This window comes from Pristiophorus japonicus, chromosome 8, assembly GCF_044704955.1.
Source record: "Pristiophorus japonicus isolate sPriJap1 chromosome 8, sPriJap1.hap1, whole genome shotgun sequence".
In the NCBI taxonomy this organism is placed as follows: domain Eukaryota; kingdom Metazoa; phylum Chordata; class Chondrichthyes; family Pristiophoridae; genus Pristiophorus; species Pristiophorus japonicus.
Window position 1 is genome coordinate 26,017,198 of NC_091984.1, and position 18,987 is coordinate 26,036,184.

Sequence of the window (18,987 nt, forward strand, 5' to 3'; positions counted from 1 at the left end):
CTGTCTAAAATGAAAACAACTTTTGATAATAAATTTTAAATGCTGTTGCTGAACCACCCTGGCTGGATGCAAACTCTTATTTATTTTCATTATTAACGCAGCTTAAGCTGCAAAAGAACAGAAAAGTGGTTCCTTTCGCAGTGAAACAGGCTCCTGTGCCTGCTTTAACTAACCGTAACACTTTTGTCCGTAATTGCTGTGCAGTTGATGGGCAATTAGCCCAACTCTGCTCCAGTGATGAGTATTTCCCCATTGGTTCGGATCACCTGTGAAGCGCATGCGGAAATCCCGAACTTGCGGCTAACTTCAAAGGTGGTATGATGGCGTACTCTCAAAATCCGTCCCTATAAACATTTAAATGGGAACTGTATTTGTCCAAAGGGAGATTCCTCTACATGTTGTCCAGGACTCTTTGTTTCTTGTTCTTGTGTTTTTGTTTAAAAACTAACATAGCCTAGAAGCAGACATTTTGTGGTCTTTAGTGATCAATGTCACGGATCTCATACATTGGAACAGAGATGTGGGCAGCACTCCCAATGCCACAAGATGCCACGAGAGCAGAATCACGTTATGCTGCTGAAGATGAGATTCTACGTAGAATGTACCTTTTTAATAAAGAAAATTATATATTTTGTTAAAGCATTCCAAAGAAATTCACTGACGTTGAATGCAAATTTTTAATCCACTGAAATATTTTTTCAGATTACCTGATGCGACATCCCTCCCAGCTGATAAAGTCAGGTTACTTATTCTTGTTCCAAGTGCCATGGCTTCCTGAATTTGCTCTTACAATAAGTGACTTCAAGGTGAGCAGTGATTCCGATATAACCCTTTTTAATTGTTATTTATTTGTTCATGGGATATGGGCAGCACTTATTGCCAATTCCTAATTGCCCTCGAGAAGGAGGTGGTTAGCTGCTGCCTTGAATCGCGGCGGTCCGTCGTAGCAGGTTTTTTTGATACGACAGAGTGACTTGCTAGTGGCCATTTCAGAGGGCAGCTAAGAGTCACCCACAGTGCTGTGGATCACATATAGGCCAGACTGGTTAAGTACGGCAAATTTCCTTCCCGAAAGGCCATTAGTGAACCAGATGGGTTTTTACGACAATCCGGTAGTTTCAGATGGCCTCAATTTTGGCCCAGCCAGTTTTTTTGAGCACTTACTGGAGGTGCGCTGCTTTTGTCCGTTCAGAAGTGCGCCAAAAAATTTCCTTCCCACTTTGGCTGCTGTCCGGCCTCTTCCCTGTGGTCGCGCAGTGTGGCCAGTCGAGTCGGGGGTGGAGCCAGTGTCCTGCGCCAAAAACTGCCAGGACGTCTGCACATGCACAGTGGAGTGTCTGCGCATGCGCAGTAACTCCTCGCCCCCAGCCTCTCCGTGCTTTGCTGCAGCTGCTCTGTGGGACCCGATGCCAGCCACTGGAATTGCCCCTCGCCCCAGCCTCTCCCCTGCTGCAGCCACTCTGTGGGACCCGATGCCGGCCACTGGAATCGCTCCCACCTCTAGCCCAGGCTGAGTGGCCTCCCGGTGCGATCAATCTCTTAGAAATCGCACCGGGAGGCCACTCTGCCAGGGCTAGGGGTGGGCGGGCAGGAGAACTGATAGTGCTCCTGCCTGGATGATTTCTATAAGTTCTCCTGCCCGCCCCTAGCCCTGGCCGAGTGGCCTCCCGCACCGGTTGGCCCGCTGCCTTTCCGAGCTGAGTTTGAAGATGAAGGTAAGACTTTAATTTTTTATTTTTATTGAATTCTTATGACTTTTTGTTTGCAAGGTTTGGTGGTTTGTAAGGCTTGGTGGTTTAGGTGCAGGTCCTCTCCGTATCCCTTCCCGCCCCTATCCCAGGCCGAATGGCCTCCGATGTACGTACCTGCGCCAATTTCTTTAACTCTCCGCAAGGGTTTTCTGAAGTGGCCACATACGCTGGCCTAAGTAGATTTGGAATAACTATTGGCTGGCCAAAGTTGCCTAAGGGCAGAACTGGCGCAGGTGGCTGGTAACACCCCCTTTTGAGAAAAAAACCTAAACTAAAAAAATCGTAACTGACTCAGTTACATTGGTGCAAATTGATTGTGGAAAACGGGGATTTTTAAGTTACGCCAGAAAAACTAAGTTACTCCAAAAAAAACGGAGCAACTCCTGGCCAAAATTGAGGCCAAAGTCAGCATTACTGATGCTAGCTTTTTATTCCAGATTGCCATGGTGGGATTTGGTTGAAAGAGCCATTAAGGTTTTTAACATATACAGTACTAAATATAATTCCTTTTATAATTTTACTTTTTAACCACAAAAATGTTTCCTCTTTTTTTTTTATACAGCAGTAAATTGTGTGACTGTTACCCTGGATGAGGACACAACATAAGAACATAAGAAATAGGAGCAGGAGTAGGCCATTTGGCCCCTCAAGTCTGCTCCTCCATTCACTAAGATCTTGGCTGATCTGATCTTGGCCTCAACTCCTTCCCTGCCCGCTCCCCATAACCCTTGACTCCTTTATCATTCAAAATCTGTCCATCTCCACCTTAACTATATTCAATGCCCCAGCCTCCACCGCTCTTTGGGGTAGAGAATTCCAAAGATTCACGACCCTCAGAGAAGAAATTCCTCCTCATTTCCGTTTTAAATGCTTGGCCCCTTATTCTGAAACTGTGCCTCCTAGTTGTAGATTTCCCCACGGGGGGAAGCATCCTCTCTGCATCTACCCTGTTGAGCCCCCTCAGTATCTTATACATTTCAATAAGATCACGTCTCATTCTTCTGAACTCCAATGAATATAGGCCCAACCTACTCAACCTTTCTTCATAAGACAACCCATTCATCTCAGAATTCAACCTTGTCAACCTTTTCTGAACTGCCTCCAATACAAATATATCCCTCCTTAAATAAGAACAAAATTGTACGCAGTATTCCAGATGTGGTCTCACCAATGCCCTGTACAGTTGTAGCAGGACTTCCCTACTTTTATACTCTATCCCCCTTGCAATAAAGGCCAACATTCCATTTGCCTTCCTGATTACTTCCTGTACCTGCATGCTCACTTTTTGTGATTCACGTACAAGGACCCCCAGATCCCTCTGTACTGCAGCATCTTGTAATCTCTCCCCATTTAAATAATAATTTGCTGTTTTATTTTTCCTACCAAAGTGGATAACCTCACATTTTCCCACATTCTACTCCATCTGCCAAATTTTTGCCCACTCACTTAGCCTATCTATATCCCTTTGAAGATTCTTTGCGTCCTCTTCGCAATTTGCTTTCCCACCTATCTTTGTATCATCAGAATATTTGGCTACATTACACTCGGTCCCTTCATCCAAATCATCAATATAGATTGTAAATAGTTGAGGCCCCAGCACTGATCCCTGTAACACCCCGCTAGTTACAGTTTGCCAACCTGAAAATAACCCATTTATCCCGACTTTCTGTTTTCTGTTAGTTAGCCAATCCTCTATCCATGCTAATATATTACCCCCAACCCCGTGTGCTCTTATCTTGTGCATTAACAGAAGCTGTTCAATCTTCATTTAGTGCAATTATAGCACTATTTTTAGCTGTCAATAGCAACATACTTAATAATTATAAACGGCAGTAAGTATGTGATTGTCATTTAATTTTGGGGTTCAGACAACCTCCGTTAACTTATCCAGTTTGCTCTTGGTGTCAGCTGAACTCCTTGAGTATGTTACTTTCTCATTGGGCATTCTCAACCATCCAAGTACGAGCAGTCTAGCTGGGTGTCACGTTAACTAACTGCAGAATTTTGTGTTTGTCGTACAATGGTTTTTGTATGTATTGTATGCGTTTCTTTGAATCCCTATTGCCACACAGTGCCCTGTGGCAGCATAGTACTTTGGTATTCCAATATGTTCAAGTGCTAATTTGTGCCTTCAGTTTCCCACACAAGTGTTTTCGATGAAAGTAAAAATGAGGAGAGATTTAAAGTGGGCTGCTGACTCGCTATCACCCATTTTACACGATTGCACAATGTCAAGATCTACCCCCTAAAGACTGGGAGAAAATAAAATATGGTATCAGTGAGGAATTGGACAGAAACAGTACTGCTACTACAAAATAATTTACATATTGCATCTCAGTGTAAGATGTAGGCAGTGCTTTTAGTATATGAAATAACCACAAGTATGTCAACAACACTTAACCTCATGTTATGTTCTAGGTGCTGAAGTACTTATTCACAAGTCAGAGCACAGGCATTAGGACAAAAGGCTGCAGAATGACTGCAGATGAGATTGAAGCCTACCTGTACATCTTTTCCCAGCCTGGAGCCTTCTCTGGACCACTCAGCCACTTCAGAAATATATTCAGGTACACTGATCAATAGGGGTGAAAAGACAAGAGCCTGTGCAAAAAATAAATACAGACGTGTCATGATTCTAAAAGTCCTTTTAATATGTCCCATTGCACTTGTTTGGTTTCATATGTAGATTCAAGTACAATAGCAAAGCTATGATGAGGATCCAAGCTTGGCACATATTTGCAGGGTTTATCAGTCAACTCTCAACACTGCGGTCCAGGAAAAGTCTAGAAAGATGCATTCTTCTATTTCGCTCTCCTTTGCATATTTATCACAAATTATTTTTAGTATGAACTCCTGCTATAAATCAGTATCAATAACTATTACCTTTTGGGAACGGAAAATAGGCTGTAACACAGATTTGAATCGGGTCAAATTTTGTCTGATAATCGCTGTCGTGAAGCACCTTGTGACAATTTACTACTTTAAAGGCACTATATAAATGCAAATCTTTGTCCAAGAGGATAAAACAAAGGTTAGAGAATCCACACTCTTTTTGATGAGGTTAGGACATAATGTCAAATTTTAGAGTGGGATTTTGGGGCAGTACCCATTCCTGCCGTTCCATTTTGACTCCCGTTCAAGTGCGAGGGAGCCTCAGCCAACTCTGCTACTGCCACCTTCCGCCACATCACTCTTCCAATTCCCTTCAGTGGCTTCTTACTCTGCGAGCAGGACCTAGGTCACTAATGTTCTGTGCTTGCCTCTCCGTTCTGTCACGAGTTGCCTGGGAACTTGCTCGGGTGAGAAATCACTGTAGATGTACAGAGTGACGAAAGCTGGCAAGGAAATCACCTCTGCCACCAGAAGGCTGCTGCCACTTTAAGGCTTTTAAACCCGACAGTAATTCCCCCTTACCCAGTGATTTATTCCCATTTTACATGGGAGTTGTGCTCCTAGCCCATCCTACAATGTTTAAATGAGCTGATCCTACTAATTCCAGGAGAACCCGCTGCGCACATCACCAGCGGCCGGATGCCCACCAGTGCAGTCGGATCAGCCCCGTGGAATTTCGGATCCACCGCGTTTATCTCGCCGCGCCGCTCAGTCCACTGACTTGCTTCATACGTTCTTTGCAAATTCCACTAAATAAGAATCAAACCATTTTTTAAAGATGTTATTTATAGTTTCCCCCTGTAATGTATTCGCTTCATGGGTATCTTTGCTTAAGAATTCATACCAACACATTGCTATTAAGAACTAGTTGGTTTATTAGCAAAGGTTTAACAATCACACTACACATTACCAATTCATCCACCAGGCTCACAACCACCTGCCTCATCGTGGATTCTCTGAGCCCAACTGGCTGGGGTTTTATTGAGTCTTGTGAACATCACATGACTGGCTAAGCCGCTCCCAACTCAACAGCTCTACAGACCTGTGAACATTCACAGGTGCATGCAATACACCGCCCCCCCCTCCCCCCGCCACATTTGTGAGACTTTTTTTCTCCCTTGTTAAGGCCTGTGAGGTGCTACTGCGTGTTTCCACATTGTAACTGGGTCGTTGAAGCTACGTGAGAATATTATATGCTGACTCACACTCCAACTCGCATCACTGATATCAGCAGGACTTTTTGTCAGCTGCTGTCTGTTAACAAGGGCACAGACCCAACCCATGCTTGTCAGTTTTTTTTTTAAATGGCCAACATGTCACTATCCTCCTCAGAGGCAGGAGGGAGGTAAGCCAGATTATTTTATGGTCTATTTGTCTCCACGGTGACAATAGGAAGTCAGAACCATGGCAATTATCTGAGCAGATTCAGTAATCTGATACCTGCCCATGTCATATCAGGCAAACGGGAGCTCTAGTTATGTGGATTTCTTAGTTAGGAACACGAGTAGGCCGTTCACCCCCTCAAACCGCCATTTAATTTGATCATAGCTGATCTGTACCTATTTGTTCCACATCCCTTGATACCCTGGCTGAACAAAGATCTATCAATCACAGCCTTGAAAATTTCTATTGACCCAGCATATACAATCTTTTGGGGGAGAGGGGGGGCGAGAGTTCCAGATTGTGTACCCTTTGTGTCGGCTCATGAACATGGTGATGGGTTTCCATGTATAAAGAAAACCTCAGGACCTCCCAAAGCGCTTTACAGCCAATGAGGTGCTTCTGAGGTGTAGTCACTGTTGTAAAAATATTATTACCGATATTTCTTCACTTCTTTCCTCCTTCTGCCTCTGCACTGAATGACTTCTCATTCTCGGTGATTTCAACCTCCTCCTCAATTCATCATGCTCTCTTTCCTTCGCGTTCACTACCCTCCTATCCTCCCTTAATCTTTCCCTCCATGTGAACTGCCCAACCCATATTCACGGCCACCCCCTTGACCTTGCCATCTCTTCTGGTCTCGTTACTCCCATTGTGTCAATCGTGGATAAGGCCATCTCTGACCAAGTCCTCGTATCGTTTTCCACCCACATCTCTCTTCCACCACACCCCCCCACCCCCAACCCTACCTCCTTCTGTGGCCGCCACTGGAAAAAACTCTCTCCCAACTCTCTTACAACTGCACTTACCAACTTCCAACTGTCCAGCCTTTGGCCCTCCATTCACCATGATGTTTCTGCAACTACCGATCTGCTCAATTTTCCCTTTTTTCCCATAGCCCAACGGGCCAAACTTCCTCTAAGGAAGCCCCTGCCCTAGCCCTAACCTCACATCTTTCTCCAGTTTCTCTCTGATCACCCCTCATGATCTTTCCGAGCTCATCCTGTCCATGAGACCTACATCCTCTCTCCTTGACCCTATTCCCTCCAAACTGCTGACCACCCTACTTTCTTTTCTGGCTCCCATGTTAGCTGATATTGTTACCGGTTCTCTCTCCTCAGGTACTGTCCCCCTCTCCCTCAAATCTGCCATCATCACATCTCTCGTCGAAAAACCAATCCTCGACCCTCTATCCTCCCCATCTCCAACCTCCCTTTCCTCTCCAAAGTCCTTGACGTGTTGTCGCCTCTCACATCCATGCCATCTCTCCCACGATTCCGTGTTTGAATCCCTCCAATCCAATTTCCGCGCCTGCCACAGTACCGAAACGGATCTCATCAAAGTCACAAATGACATCCTTTGTGACTGTGACAAAGGCAAACTATCCCTCATCATCCTTCTTAAATTATTTGCAACCTTTGACACAGTTGACCACTCTATCCTTCTCCAACGCCTCTCTACCAATGTCCAGACTGTACTTGCCTGGTTCCATTCTTATCTATATAATCGTAGCCAGAGAATCACCTTCAACGGTTTCTCTTCCCATCCCCACATTGTTACGTCTGGTGTCCCTCAAGGATCTAACTTTGGCCCCCTCCTATTTCTCATCTACATGTTGCCCCTTGGCGACATCATCCGAAAACACAGTGTCAGTTTCCACATGTAAGTTGATGACACCCAGCGCTACCTCACTATCACGTCTCTCAATCCCTCCACAGTCTCGCAATTGTCAGACTGCTTGTCTGACATTCAGTCTGGATGAGCACAAATTTTCTCCAATTGAATATTGGGAAGATTGAAGCCATTGTTTTTGGTCCCTGCCACAAACTCCGTTCCCTAGACGCTGTCTCCATCCCTCTCCCCAACTCTTGTCTGAGGCTGAACAAGACTTTTAGTTTCCTTGATGTCATATTTGACCCTGAAATTTAACCCTCAGCTCATCCGCTGCTGAAGCTCTCATCCATGCCTTTGTTACCTCTAGACTTGACTATTCCAACGCACTCCTAGCTGGCCTCCCATATTCTACCCTATGTAAACTAGAGGTGATCCAAAACTCGGCAGCCCGTGTCCTAACTCGCACCAAGTCCTGTTCACCCATCACCCCTGTGCTCGCTGACCTACATTGGCTTCCAGTTAAGCAATGCCTCAATTTCAAAATTTTCATCCTTATTTTCAAATCCCTCCCTATCTCGGTAATCTCCTCCAGCCCCACAAGGCCCCTCTGCCCTCCTGCCCCAAGATGTCTGCGCTCCTCTAATTCTGCCCTCCTGAGCATCCCTGATAATCTTCAGTCTTCACAGTGGAAGACACAAAAACCATGCCAAAAATTGCTGGTCACAGGAATGTGGGAAGGGAGAACCTTGAGACAATCACTATCACTAGGGGGGTAGTGCTGGACAGGCTAATGGGACTCAAGGTAGACAAGTCCCCTGGTCCTGATGAAATGCATCCCAGGGTATTAAAAGAGATGGCGGAAGTTATAGCAGATGCATTCGTTATAATCTACCAAAATTCTCTGGACTCTGGGGAGGTACCAGCGGATTGGAAAGCAGCTAATGTAACGCCTCTGTTTAAAAAAGGGGGCAGACAAAAGGCAGGTAACTATCGGCCGGTTAGTTTAACATCTGTAGTGGGGAAAATGTTTGAAACTATCATTAAGGAAGAAATAGCGGGACATCTAAATAGGAATAGTGCAATCAAGCAGACGCAACATGGATTCATGAAGGAAAAATCATGTTTAACTAATTTACTGGAATTCTTTGCGGATATAACGAGCATGGTGGATAGAGGTGTACCGATGGATGTGGTGTATTTAGATTTCCAAAAGGCATTCGATAAGGTGCCACACAAAAGATTACTGCAGAAGATAGAGGTACGCGGAGTCAGAGGAAATGTATTAGCATGGATAGAGAATTGGCTGGCGAACAGAAAGCAGAGAGTCGGGATAAATGGGTCCTTTTCGGGTTGGAAATCGGTGGTTAGTGGTGTGCCACAGGGATCGGTGCTGGGACCACAACTGTTTACAATATACATAGATGACCTGGAAGAGGGGACAGAGTGTAGTGTAACAAAATTTGCAGATGACACAAAGATTAGTGGGAAAGCGGGTTGTGTAGAGGACACAGAGAGGCTACAAAGAGATTTGGATAGGTTAAGCGAATGGGATAAGATTTGGCAGATGGAATACAATGTCGGAAAGTGTGAGGTCATTCACCTTGGGGGAAAAAAACAGTAAAAGGGAATATTATTTGAATGGGGAGAAATTGCAACATGCTGAGGTGCAGAGGGACCTGGGGGTCCTTGTGCATGAATCCCAAAAAGTTAGTTTGCAGGTGCAGCAGGTAATCAGGAAGGCGAATGGAATGTTGGCCTTCATTGCGAGAGGGATGGAGTACAAAACCAGGGAGGTCCTGCTGCAACTGTATAGGGTATTGGTAAGGCCGCACCTGGAGTACTGCGTGCAGTTTTGGTCACCTTACTTAAGGAAGGATATACTGGCTTTGGAGGGGGTACAGAGACGATTCACTAGGCTGATTCCGAAGATGAGGGGGTTACCTTATGATGATAGATTGAGTAGACTGGGTCTTTACTCATTGGAGTTCAGAAGGATGAGGGGTGATCTTATAGAAACATTTAAAATCATGAAAGGGATAGACAAGATAGAGGCAGAGAGGTTGTTTCCACTGGTAGGGGAGACTAGAACTAGGGGGCACAACCTCAAAATACGGGGGAGCCGATTTAAAACCGAGTTGAGAAGGAATTTCTTCTGCCAGAGGGTTATGAATCTGTGAAATTCTCTGCCCAAGGAAGCAGTTGAGGCTAGCTCATTGAATGTATTCAAGTCACAGATAGATTTTTAACCAATAAGGGAATTAAGGGTTACGGGGAGCGGGTGGGTAAGTGGAGCTGAGTCCACGGCCAGATCAGCCATGATCTTATTGAATGGCGGAGCAGGCTCGAGGGGCTAGATGGCCTACACCTGTTCCTAATTCTTATGTTCTTATGTAATCGCTCAACCATTGCTGGCGGTGCCTTCTGTTGCCTACACCTCTACCTCGCTTTCCTCCTTCAAGACGCTCCTTAAAACATAACTCTTTGATCTGCGCTAACTTCTACTTATGTGGCTCGGTGTCAAATTTTTATTGCATAATACTCCTGTGAAGCATCTTGGGACGTTTCACTACATAAAAGGCGCTATATAAATGCAAGTTGTTGTTGAAATGAGCTTTCAACCACATATCCGCAGCATAACTGAGACCCTCTATTTCCACCTCCGTAACACCGTTCGTCTCCGCCCTTGCCTCAGCTCATCCGTTGCTGAAGCCCTCATCCAAGCCTTCGTTACCTCTGGACTTGACTATTAAAACCCACTCCTGGCTGGCCTCTCTACCCTACGTAAACTAGAGGTGATCCACAACTCGGCTGCCATGTCCTAACTCTCACCAAGTCCCGCTCATCCATCACCCCTGTGCTCGCTGACCTACATTGGCTTCCAGTTAAGCAACACCTCGATTTAAAATTTTCAAATCCCTCCATGGCCTCGCCCCTCCCTATCTCTGTAATATCCTCCAGCCCCACAGTCCCCCGAGATGTCTGCGCTCCTCTAATTCTGTCCTCTTGAGCATCTCTGATTATAATCACTTAACCATTGGTGGCCATGCCTTCTGTTGTATAGGCCCCAAGCTCTGGAACTCCCTGCCAAAACTTCTATGCCTCTCTACCTCTCTTTCCTCCTTCCAGATGCTCCTTAAAACATACCTCTTCGACCAAGCTTTTGGTCACCTGCACTAATTTCTATTTATGTGGCTCAGTGTCAAATTTTTTATATCATAATGAAGTGCCTTGGGATATTTCACGACTTTAAAGGTGCTATATAAATATAAGTTGGGTTTTTTTGTAATGTAGGAAGCCCTCCTGATCAAAAGTAAATCACAGAAACTGTGGCGCCAATATTTATGGGGAGAGAGCGGGGTGCATGTCTGCAGCTGGGAATCCTGAAAATGCCAGAGGTCCTGCAGAATTTAACAGCAGGAGTTCATTAGAATTTGTTCTCGTTCATGGCATGGCGGCCAGCCAGATTAAGAGGCTGGATGGCTGCCGGGCGGGAAAGCCTTTGGTAGAAGGCCGCAGTTGGCGACGGTTCCAGCATTGGAGAAGATTGGGGCATGGTGAGGGGGCTCGAGGAAGGAGGGCCAGATTGCGGGGGTGGGGGGGGGGAGGGGTGTCTGAATATCACGGAGAGGGAGACTTATCGCAGGGGAATATGAATATTGCGGGGATGGAGACTTATCGCAGGGGATCTGAATCACGGGGGAGGGAGGCTGATCACGGGGGTGGGGGGGGGGGGTCTGATCATGACCAGAGAGGCTGATCGCGGGGGGGCGGGAGGGGGTGGTCCTGAATATTGCGGGGATGGAGACTTATCGCAGGGGATCTGAATCACGGGGAGGGAGGCTGATGACGGGGGGGGGGGTTCTGAATATTGCGAGGATGGAGGCTTATCATGGGGGGGGGGTTCTGATCATGGGAGAGAGGCTGATCGCGCGAGGGGGGGGGGGTTCTGAATATTGCGGGGATGGAGGCTTATTGCAGGAGGTCTGAATATTGCCGGGATGGAAGCTGATCGTGGGGAGGGGTTTGGAATATTGCGAGGATGGAGGCTTATCGCAGGGGGGGGTGGGGTCTGATCATAGGGAGAGAGGCTGATCACGGGGGGGTGGTGGGGGGGGTTCTGAATATTGCGGGGACGGAGGCTTATTGCAGGTGGTCTGAAGATCGTGGCAGAAGATTTACTTGACGGGTCGGGGGAAGCACTCCTGCTCCTGACCCACCAGCAGTGCTGGTAAAGCACGTACATACTGGATCTAGCAGCTCCAGCCTCCCTTCAGCTGCTGGGTTTCTTGAGACGCAGGAAACTCGGACCGCAACCGCTAAATTTAAATGGCTCCTAAAGTCTGCAGACCAGAGTCTTAGTTAAATATTATAATCACGGACTCGTCTCTCCAGAGTGGGTTACTCGGACACCCCCCAAACCCGTAGAGGTTAAACTGGAAGTAGGCAGGTTCATGTGGATTGGGTTAGGTTTCACACATTTACCAATTATAAACCCCCCCCCCCCCGGACCCTCTTCCTCCGGTTATGGGGAGGTTAAAACTCCCTGCGGTGTTTCTGTATTTGGACCATCACCCTGTTCAATATCAATCAATTGGTGTCTGTTTTCTCTTTAATGACCATTTCACAATAAATATATTTTCCCAATTGCTATAAATGTTTGGATAACGCAATACTTTTGCCTTAACCGTTGTCACAAAAGCTGTAATCTTTGTAAAACCTTCTGCTTTTGAAGTGTCTGTAATCTCAAAAATCAATACTCCGTTTTTTTCCTCCAAAGGGGCTATTAATACATTTCCTTCATTCCTGTAGTGCTCTTCACTTGTCCTTGTCTCATTTGTCACAGCATTCAAATCTAGGTCACCACATCATTTAACCCTTTAACATGAATAATTTGAAAGAATCATTTGAAATACAACTTTAGAAATTGAACATCAATAAAGTCTTAGCTTGAATTGCCAATAAATCTACAACATGATACTCCCTCTTATTCTGAAAGGTTGCATTTTTTTCAGGATCGTCACATTCGAGTGCTAATTCAACAGGCTGCACCAGGAAGTAGTAAGATGTGGTGTAGCCTCGCAAATTTACAATATGATAGGCCAGATTTTGTTGCAGCAGGGCATCTAAAGGCATCTGTCGTTAGTTAGACTTGCCCCTGCCCTGGCAGCTCCAAAAATGTTTGCACACAAAGTTGTTGGAAGTGCAAACTGATAATGGCGAGGGAAACAGCGCATCTGGGACTGGAGTCAACAGGGCAAGCAACCTGCTATCTCCTTAACCAATGAGATTCAAGGATTGGGAAATAAACAGCGGAAGGACTGAGAAGGAGGGTGAATTAAAGGGGATGAATTCAAATGTCAAATCAGGTACAGAAAGGCAGATAAAAAGAGGGAATTAAAGATTGGATTAAGAAAGAGAGAAAAAGAGACAGAAAAGAAAAGGGGAAAAAAATGTTAAATTTAAAACCTCCCTAAAAAATTCAAAAACCTGAAGGATTAAGAACATAAGAAATAGGAACAGGAGAAGGCCATACGGCCCCTCGAGCCTGCTCTGCCATTCAATAAGATCATGGCTGATCTGATCATGGACTCAGCTCCACTTCCCCGCCCCCTCCCCATAATCCCTTATCCCCTTATCGTTTAAGAAACTGTCTGTTTTTGTCTTAAATTTATTTAATGTCCTAGCTTCCACAGCCCTCTGAGGCAGCAAATTCCACAGATTTACAACCCTCTGAGAGAAGAAATTCCTCCTCATCTCAGTTTTAAATGGACGGCCCCTTATTCTAAGATCATGTCCTCTAGCTCTAGTCTCCCCCATCAGTGGAAACATCCTCTCTGCATCCACCTTGTCAAGCCCCCTCATAATCTTATACGTTTTGATAAGATCACCTCTCATTCTTCTGAATTCCAATGAGTAGAGGCCCAACCTACTCAACCTTTCCTCATAAGTCAAACCCCTCATCCCCGGAATCAACCTAGTGAACCTTCTCTGAACTGCCTCCAAAGCAAATATATCCTTTTGTAAATATGGAAACCAAAACTGCACACAGTATTCCAGGTGTGGCCTCACCAATACCTTGTATCGCTGTAGCAAGACTTACCTGCTTTTATACTCGACATGTATAATAGTAAATTATTTTTGCCAGAGAGGTTGATTAAGTCATTAATACTTATCGGGGCAGAAATTACCCTCCGCCCGAAATGGGGCACACCTACTGATTTTGAAATGCTCCGTCCACCCCAATGCATGGGGCAGACAATCCAGGGAAATTCTACTTTTATTTTTTTTTGGACCGGGGTGGATGTGCTGTCATCAGCAGGGTGGAACTGCAGGCGGGTCGGAGCGGCCGTCGTCAGCGGGGCGGAAATGCGGGCGGATCAGAACGGCCATCGCTCTGATATCATGAACGCCGTACTGATGATGTCAGCACGACGCGGATGTGCCACGTCGCACTGATGTGTCACAACGTCCCTCCCTTTCAGTTAAAGGGGAGGGCCGCTGCAAACTCTGCAACCACTTTAGTGGCAAACACCGGGCCACCAAAGAGGGTTTCAGCGGGGCGGAAAGGGGATCGCCGCCGGCCAGTAAGAGGTCGACGGAGTGTCAGCACGGTCGGAGCGGAGCCGTTCTCCACCGGGAAAATCCACAAGGGCAATTTGCAAAATGACGGCCCCTCCGCGCCGACCGAGCAGTGAGTACTTACCGACGGCTCTGATAGAAACGGACAATCTCGGCCCCGTCATGTCACCAAAAAGGTACATGCGCTTTGTTAAAAATAGCCAAGTTAAGACTATCTCTGGTCACTTTTTAAATAATCAGGTTCAAATACAAACCAATATAGTGGGTATATTGTGTTTATCAGAGTTTAAGATGCAATATAACACATTAATTATACAGCTAAAACATATGACCGTGACAAGTAGCTGATACCAATCCGATAGGACAGGTGCTTGACACACGTGAGCAACTCTTCCTTTCGTCCAGAACTTCCCTCTCCCTCTCTCTCTCTCTTCCTCTATTCCGTCGATGAGCCTCTTTCGCTCTCTCTCTCTCTCTTTCTCTCTTCCACTATTCCGTCTTTGAGTCTCTTTCTCTCTCTCTCCCCCGTCAGTGAGAACAAGCTTTCAGGAGGCCACTTTTATTCTATTTTTAGGGGTGGGCCTGAACCAGGATATTGACAAGACCTCTTGACCTATAGAAGTTCCCCTAAAACCTTAATACCCAATGGCGTATCGCGATCTTTGTCTTGATTCTTGTGTCAAAGTCCGCACTAAAGGTGCCTTATGCTTTTGGTCACATGTCTTTCTCTGTTTATACTTTCCCGAAGATTTCCTCCTTTGAAATTCGTGTCTTATCTCTTCCATCTATATCTTGCCTTTGATCCAATGAGGCCAAACCAGAAATCTGTTCACTTTAGAGTGTTACCTCCTTTATGATGTAGCAAATGTTCCCCAAACTTCCTTCCATTATCTTCACAAGCAGTTTTGTTAAACTAACTTCAAATCCTACCTTAGCATTATACATAAAATACAAGGTTCAAGTCTTAACTTAAAAACAGATAATTGCTTAGCAACAGGGAGATTGGATATAGTACATAGTACTGTACCCTCTGTAGGAAATCAAAACATGAGCACTTCTAAGCATCTATCTGGTCTGAGGAGACTTTCCATCTACAATTCGAACATAACTATTTAAACACAGCATTTTTCGCGTCACAGTTTTAATCGCATAACCATATACATTTTTAGGCATCTTTAGTTTCTAACAGCTCGTAATAACTAGCCCTGAATATCTGCGGTGGGATTCGTTCGTATCTACCGCGCAAGTACAGCAACTTCACCCCATTCAATGCATGTCAATGGTGAGGCAGACAGTAAGATGCCGTTTTTGCAACTTGTGTATAATCAGATTTAACCGTGCATCTGCTCCCCACCTGAAATTGCTGTACCATTTATGCATAAATAACAGGGAGTGCCATTAGCCTCACCATTATTTTGACAGCAAAATCTGGACCAATGAATTTAAAATCTCAATTGGTCCAACTGGGAATTGTGCTGAATGGATGAAAGGGAGGGAAATGTGGTGACAAGTTAATTTAAGCTGCTGCTATGTGCCATTAGTTGCCAGTGGCACAGGCCTGGTAGCTGGTCATTCACTCACCCTTGCATTTGTAAACACTTTGTCGTGTGAAAGGGGATAAAATACCTTCAAAGGGGAAAGGGGCCATTTATTTATTTGAAGCTTTTTAAAAAATAAAATAAAATTGTTCTCAGGATGTGTACAATGTGGCAAGGCAATGTTTTTTATTGGCTGCTCCTAATTGGCGTGAGAAAGTGGGGGGCACCTTCTTCAACTATTGCAGTCCAGCATAGCAATTGTTTTTACAACTGAGTGGGTTTAAGTATCAACCATGTACTGTGGGACTTGAGTCATGTGTAGGCAATCAAGATAGGGGTGGCAAGTTCCCTTCCCTATAGTAAATTAGTAAATCACTTGGGTTTTTCCGACAATCTGCAGTTTTCATGATCATTTTTTAACTTTTGCCAGTCCGTAAATTATCAGATTTATTGAATTATCGGTGGGATTGGAACTCAGGATCTTTGGATTGTTTATGCCATGCGATAACCACTACATGACTGTAGTCTGTACTATGCCTCTCTTTGCAACAATTAGATAAGCTTCAACCAATCCCTTTGAGTACACAGTATTACTGGTGTACACAGAATCACCAAGCTACTTGCTTAAACATGAATAATTTTGACTCCAGCTGTAACTCCTAATAAGATCAATGTTTTAAAATACTTTATTCCCATTATGAATATCTTCATGTTACTGGCTGGGAGTGAAGAGGTTGCATATATTAGTGCAAGAAAGAATCTAAGTAATATACTGCTTAATGGTTGCCTTCATATTTTTTTTTAAAAGCTTAAGGAACTAAAATCGTACATATTTTCCATGATTTTCTGTTTATGTTTTTATAAACTATGTACCCAACATAAGTAGGAGCTAGACATTTTAAGCTCTGGAACTAATAAATTATGAATAGCTGGCACATGCAACGTAACATTTGCCTTGGCCGCGATGTGGTGATTATACCATTTGTTTATGCTTTTGCCTTTGTTTGGGCTAATGTCGATCTTCTGTCTTTGGTCTTTGATCAAACCTGTCTCTGACAAATTCTAATTGCTTAATAATAAACATTTGTGGGTTTAAAATCTCCACTTTTTCAAGGGCACGTGTTTAGTGGTAAGAAAATATTAATTCTGATTATCATCATTGAAATTTAACATTGCCAGTTGAACAAAATGGGAAAATAATTGTGATTTAAGAAATTGCTGTACTGTAACAGCGAACGATAATTTGAAAACATCAGAAGGTATCAAGTTACCAAGGAAGCATTGCAGTCAGCTAGAGATCAGTACATATTTAAACTCAGCTGTGTATCATATTCGAAATGGGCACTTTAGAAATTCCTCAGTACTCTATTTTAATGAAGCCATTACCCAATTTAAGATAAACGGTTTAATGCACTAAAATGGTCATTAATATTATCACTCAACATGATTCCAACCCACAAGACATTTAAAAGTGACACTTTGCTGAGACACAGGCAAATAGACAATTTTAGTAAAAGAAAGACTTGCATTTCTATAGTGCTTTTTTTGACCTCGGGACGCCTCAAAGTGCTTTACAACCAATTAAGTACTTTTGAAATGTAGTCACTGTTGTAATGTAGGAAACACGGCAGCCAATTTGCACACAGCAAGGTCCCACAAAGAGCAATGTGATAATGATCAGATCATCTGTTTTAGTGATGTTGGTTGAAGGATAAATATTGGCCAGGACACTGTCTTCATTCTAGTGTAGTCTTTACATGCGTGATTTTTCATTTTTATTTAAATAGAATGACACCAGAGTGTAAGTTAGCTTACAGTAAAGACCAGAAACTTGAGTTTATTACATTCTATCACTCTGTGGTGCAAAGTCTAGTTTAATAAAATTGGGTTACGAAGATGCAAATGAAAAATAAATTGCTTCTCAGTATTGACTATTCCGCCCCCCCCCCCCCCACCAATTTGGTGTCGTCCGCAAATTTAGAAATTGTGTTTCTGATTCAAAGTCTAAATTGTTAATATAATTTGTGAACAATGGTGGTCCCAGCACTGATCCTTGTGGAACACCACTACCCACCTTCTGCCACTGTGAATAGCTACCTTTTACCCCGACTTTCTGTCTTGAAGCTAGCTAGCTATCCATTCTGCTACTTGTCTCCCGACTCCGCATTCTCTGACCTTGTTCATCAGTCTATTATGGGGTACCTTATCGAAGGCTTTTCGAAAGTCTAGATAAATTATATCTACTACATTACCATTGTCTACTCTCTCTGTTACCTCTTCAAAAAATTCAATGAGGTTGGTCAAGCAAGACTTTATCTTTTGAAATCCATGCTGACTATTCGTTATTATATTTTTGGTTTCTAGATATTCTTCAATTTTCTCCTTTAATAGGGATTCTATTATTTTTCTTACCACCAATGTTAAGCTAACTGGTCTATAATTCCCTGGGCATGTTCTATCCACCTTCTTCAATATATGTATTGCGTTAGCTATCCGCTAGTCCTCTGGCACTGCACCTTTTTCTCACGAATTATTAAATATATGCAGTAAGATCTCTGCTATCTCTTCCCTATATTCTTTTAAAATGCGTGGATGAAATCCATCCAGACCAGGCTTTTTATGCTCTTTGAGTTTGATTAGTTTATCCTCTTTTTATTTTAAATGTATTTATCTCATTACAAATCACATCATCCAATGTTATGTCCATCTGCTCTATCTCCCTGGTAAATACTGAAGCAAAATAATTATTTAATATTTCTGCCATCTCTCTATCGTTACCTGTGGTATTATCCTGTATATCCCTTAATGGTCCTATTCCCATCCCAATCTTCCATTTTTTATTGATGTGTCTGTAAAATATTTTACTATTTTGTTTTATATTCCTTGATAATTTAATTTCATAGTTCCTCTTTGCCGTCCTAATTGTTTTTTCGACTTCTCTCCTAATCTTTTTGTCTTCTTCCTTATCATGCACTCCTCTACTGTCTATGTACTTAATGTATGGCTCTTTCCTTACCCTCAATTGTCCCCTTATGGCTTTATTCATCCATGGGGTATCATTAGTGTTTAGTTTGTTCTTCCCTTTTAGCGGAATATATTGTTCCTGCATTCTGTTGATCACTGTTTTAAATGTTCCCCATTGCAGCTCTGCATTGTTTTTTTGTCAATATTGTTTCCCATTTTAGTTTCCCAAGTTCTATTCTCAGCCCCTCAAAATTTTCTCCAATCTATTA

At 43.9% G+C, this 18,987-nt stretch overlaps 1 protein-coding gene across 1 annotated transcript in view; it reads left to right on the forward strand.

Moving 5' to 3' along the window:
* ephx4 (epoxide hydrolase 4) overlaps window positions 1-18,987 on the forward strand; it is a 59,425-nt gene that overhangs the window by 34,763 nt on the left and 5,675 nt on the right. The window contains exons 5-6 of the mRNA XM_070886600.1: window positions 703-806; window positions 4,170-4,318. Of these exons, the coding sequence (XP_070742701.1) occupies window positions 703-806; window positions 4,170-4,318 (253 nt within the window). The remainder of the gene's footprint in view (window positions 1-702; window positions 807-4,169; window positions 4,319-18,987) is intronic.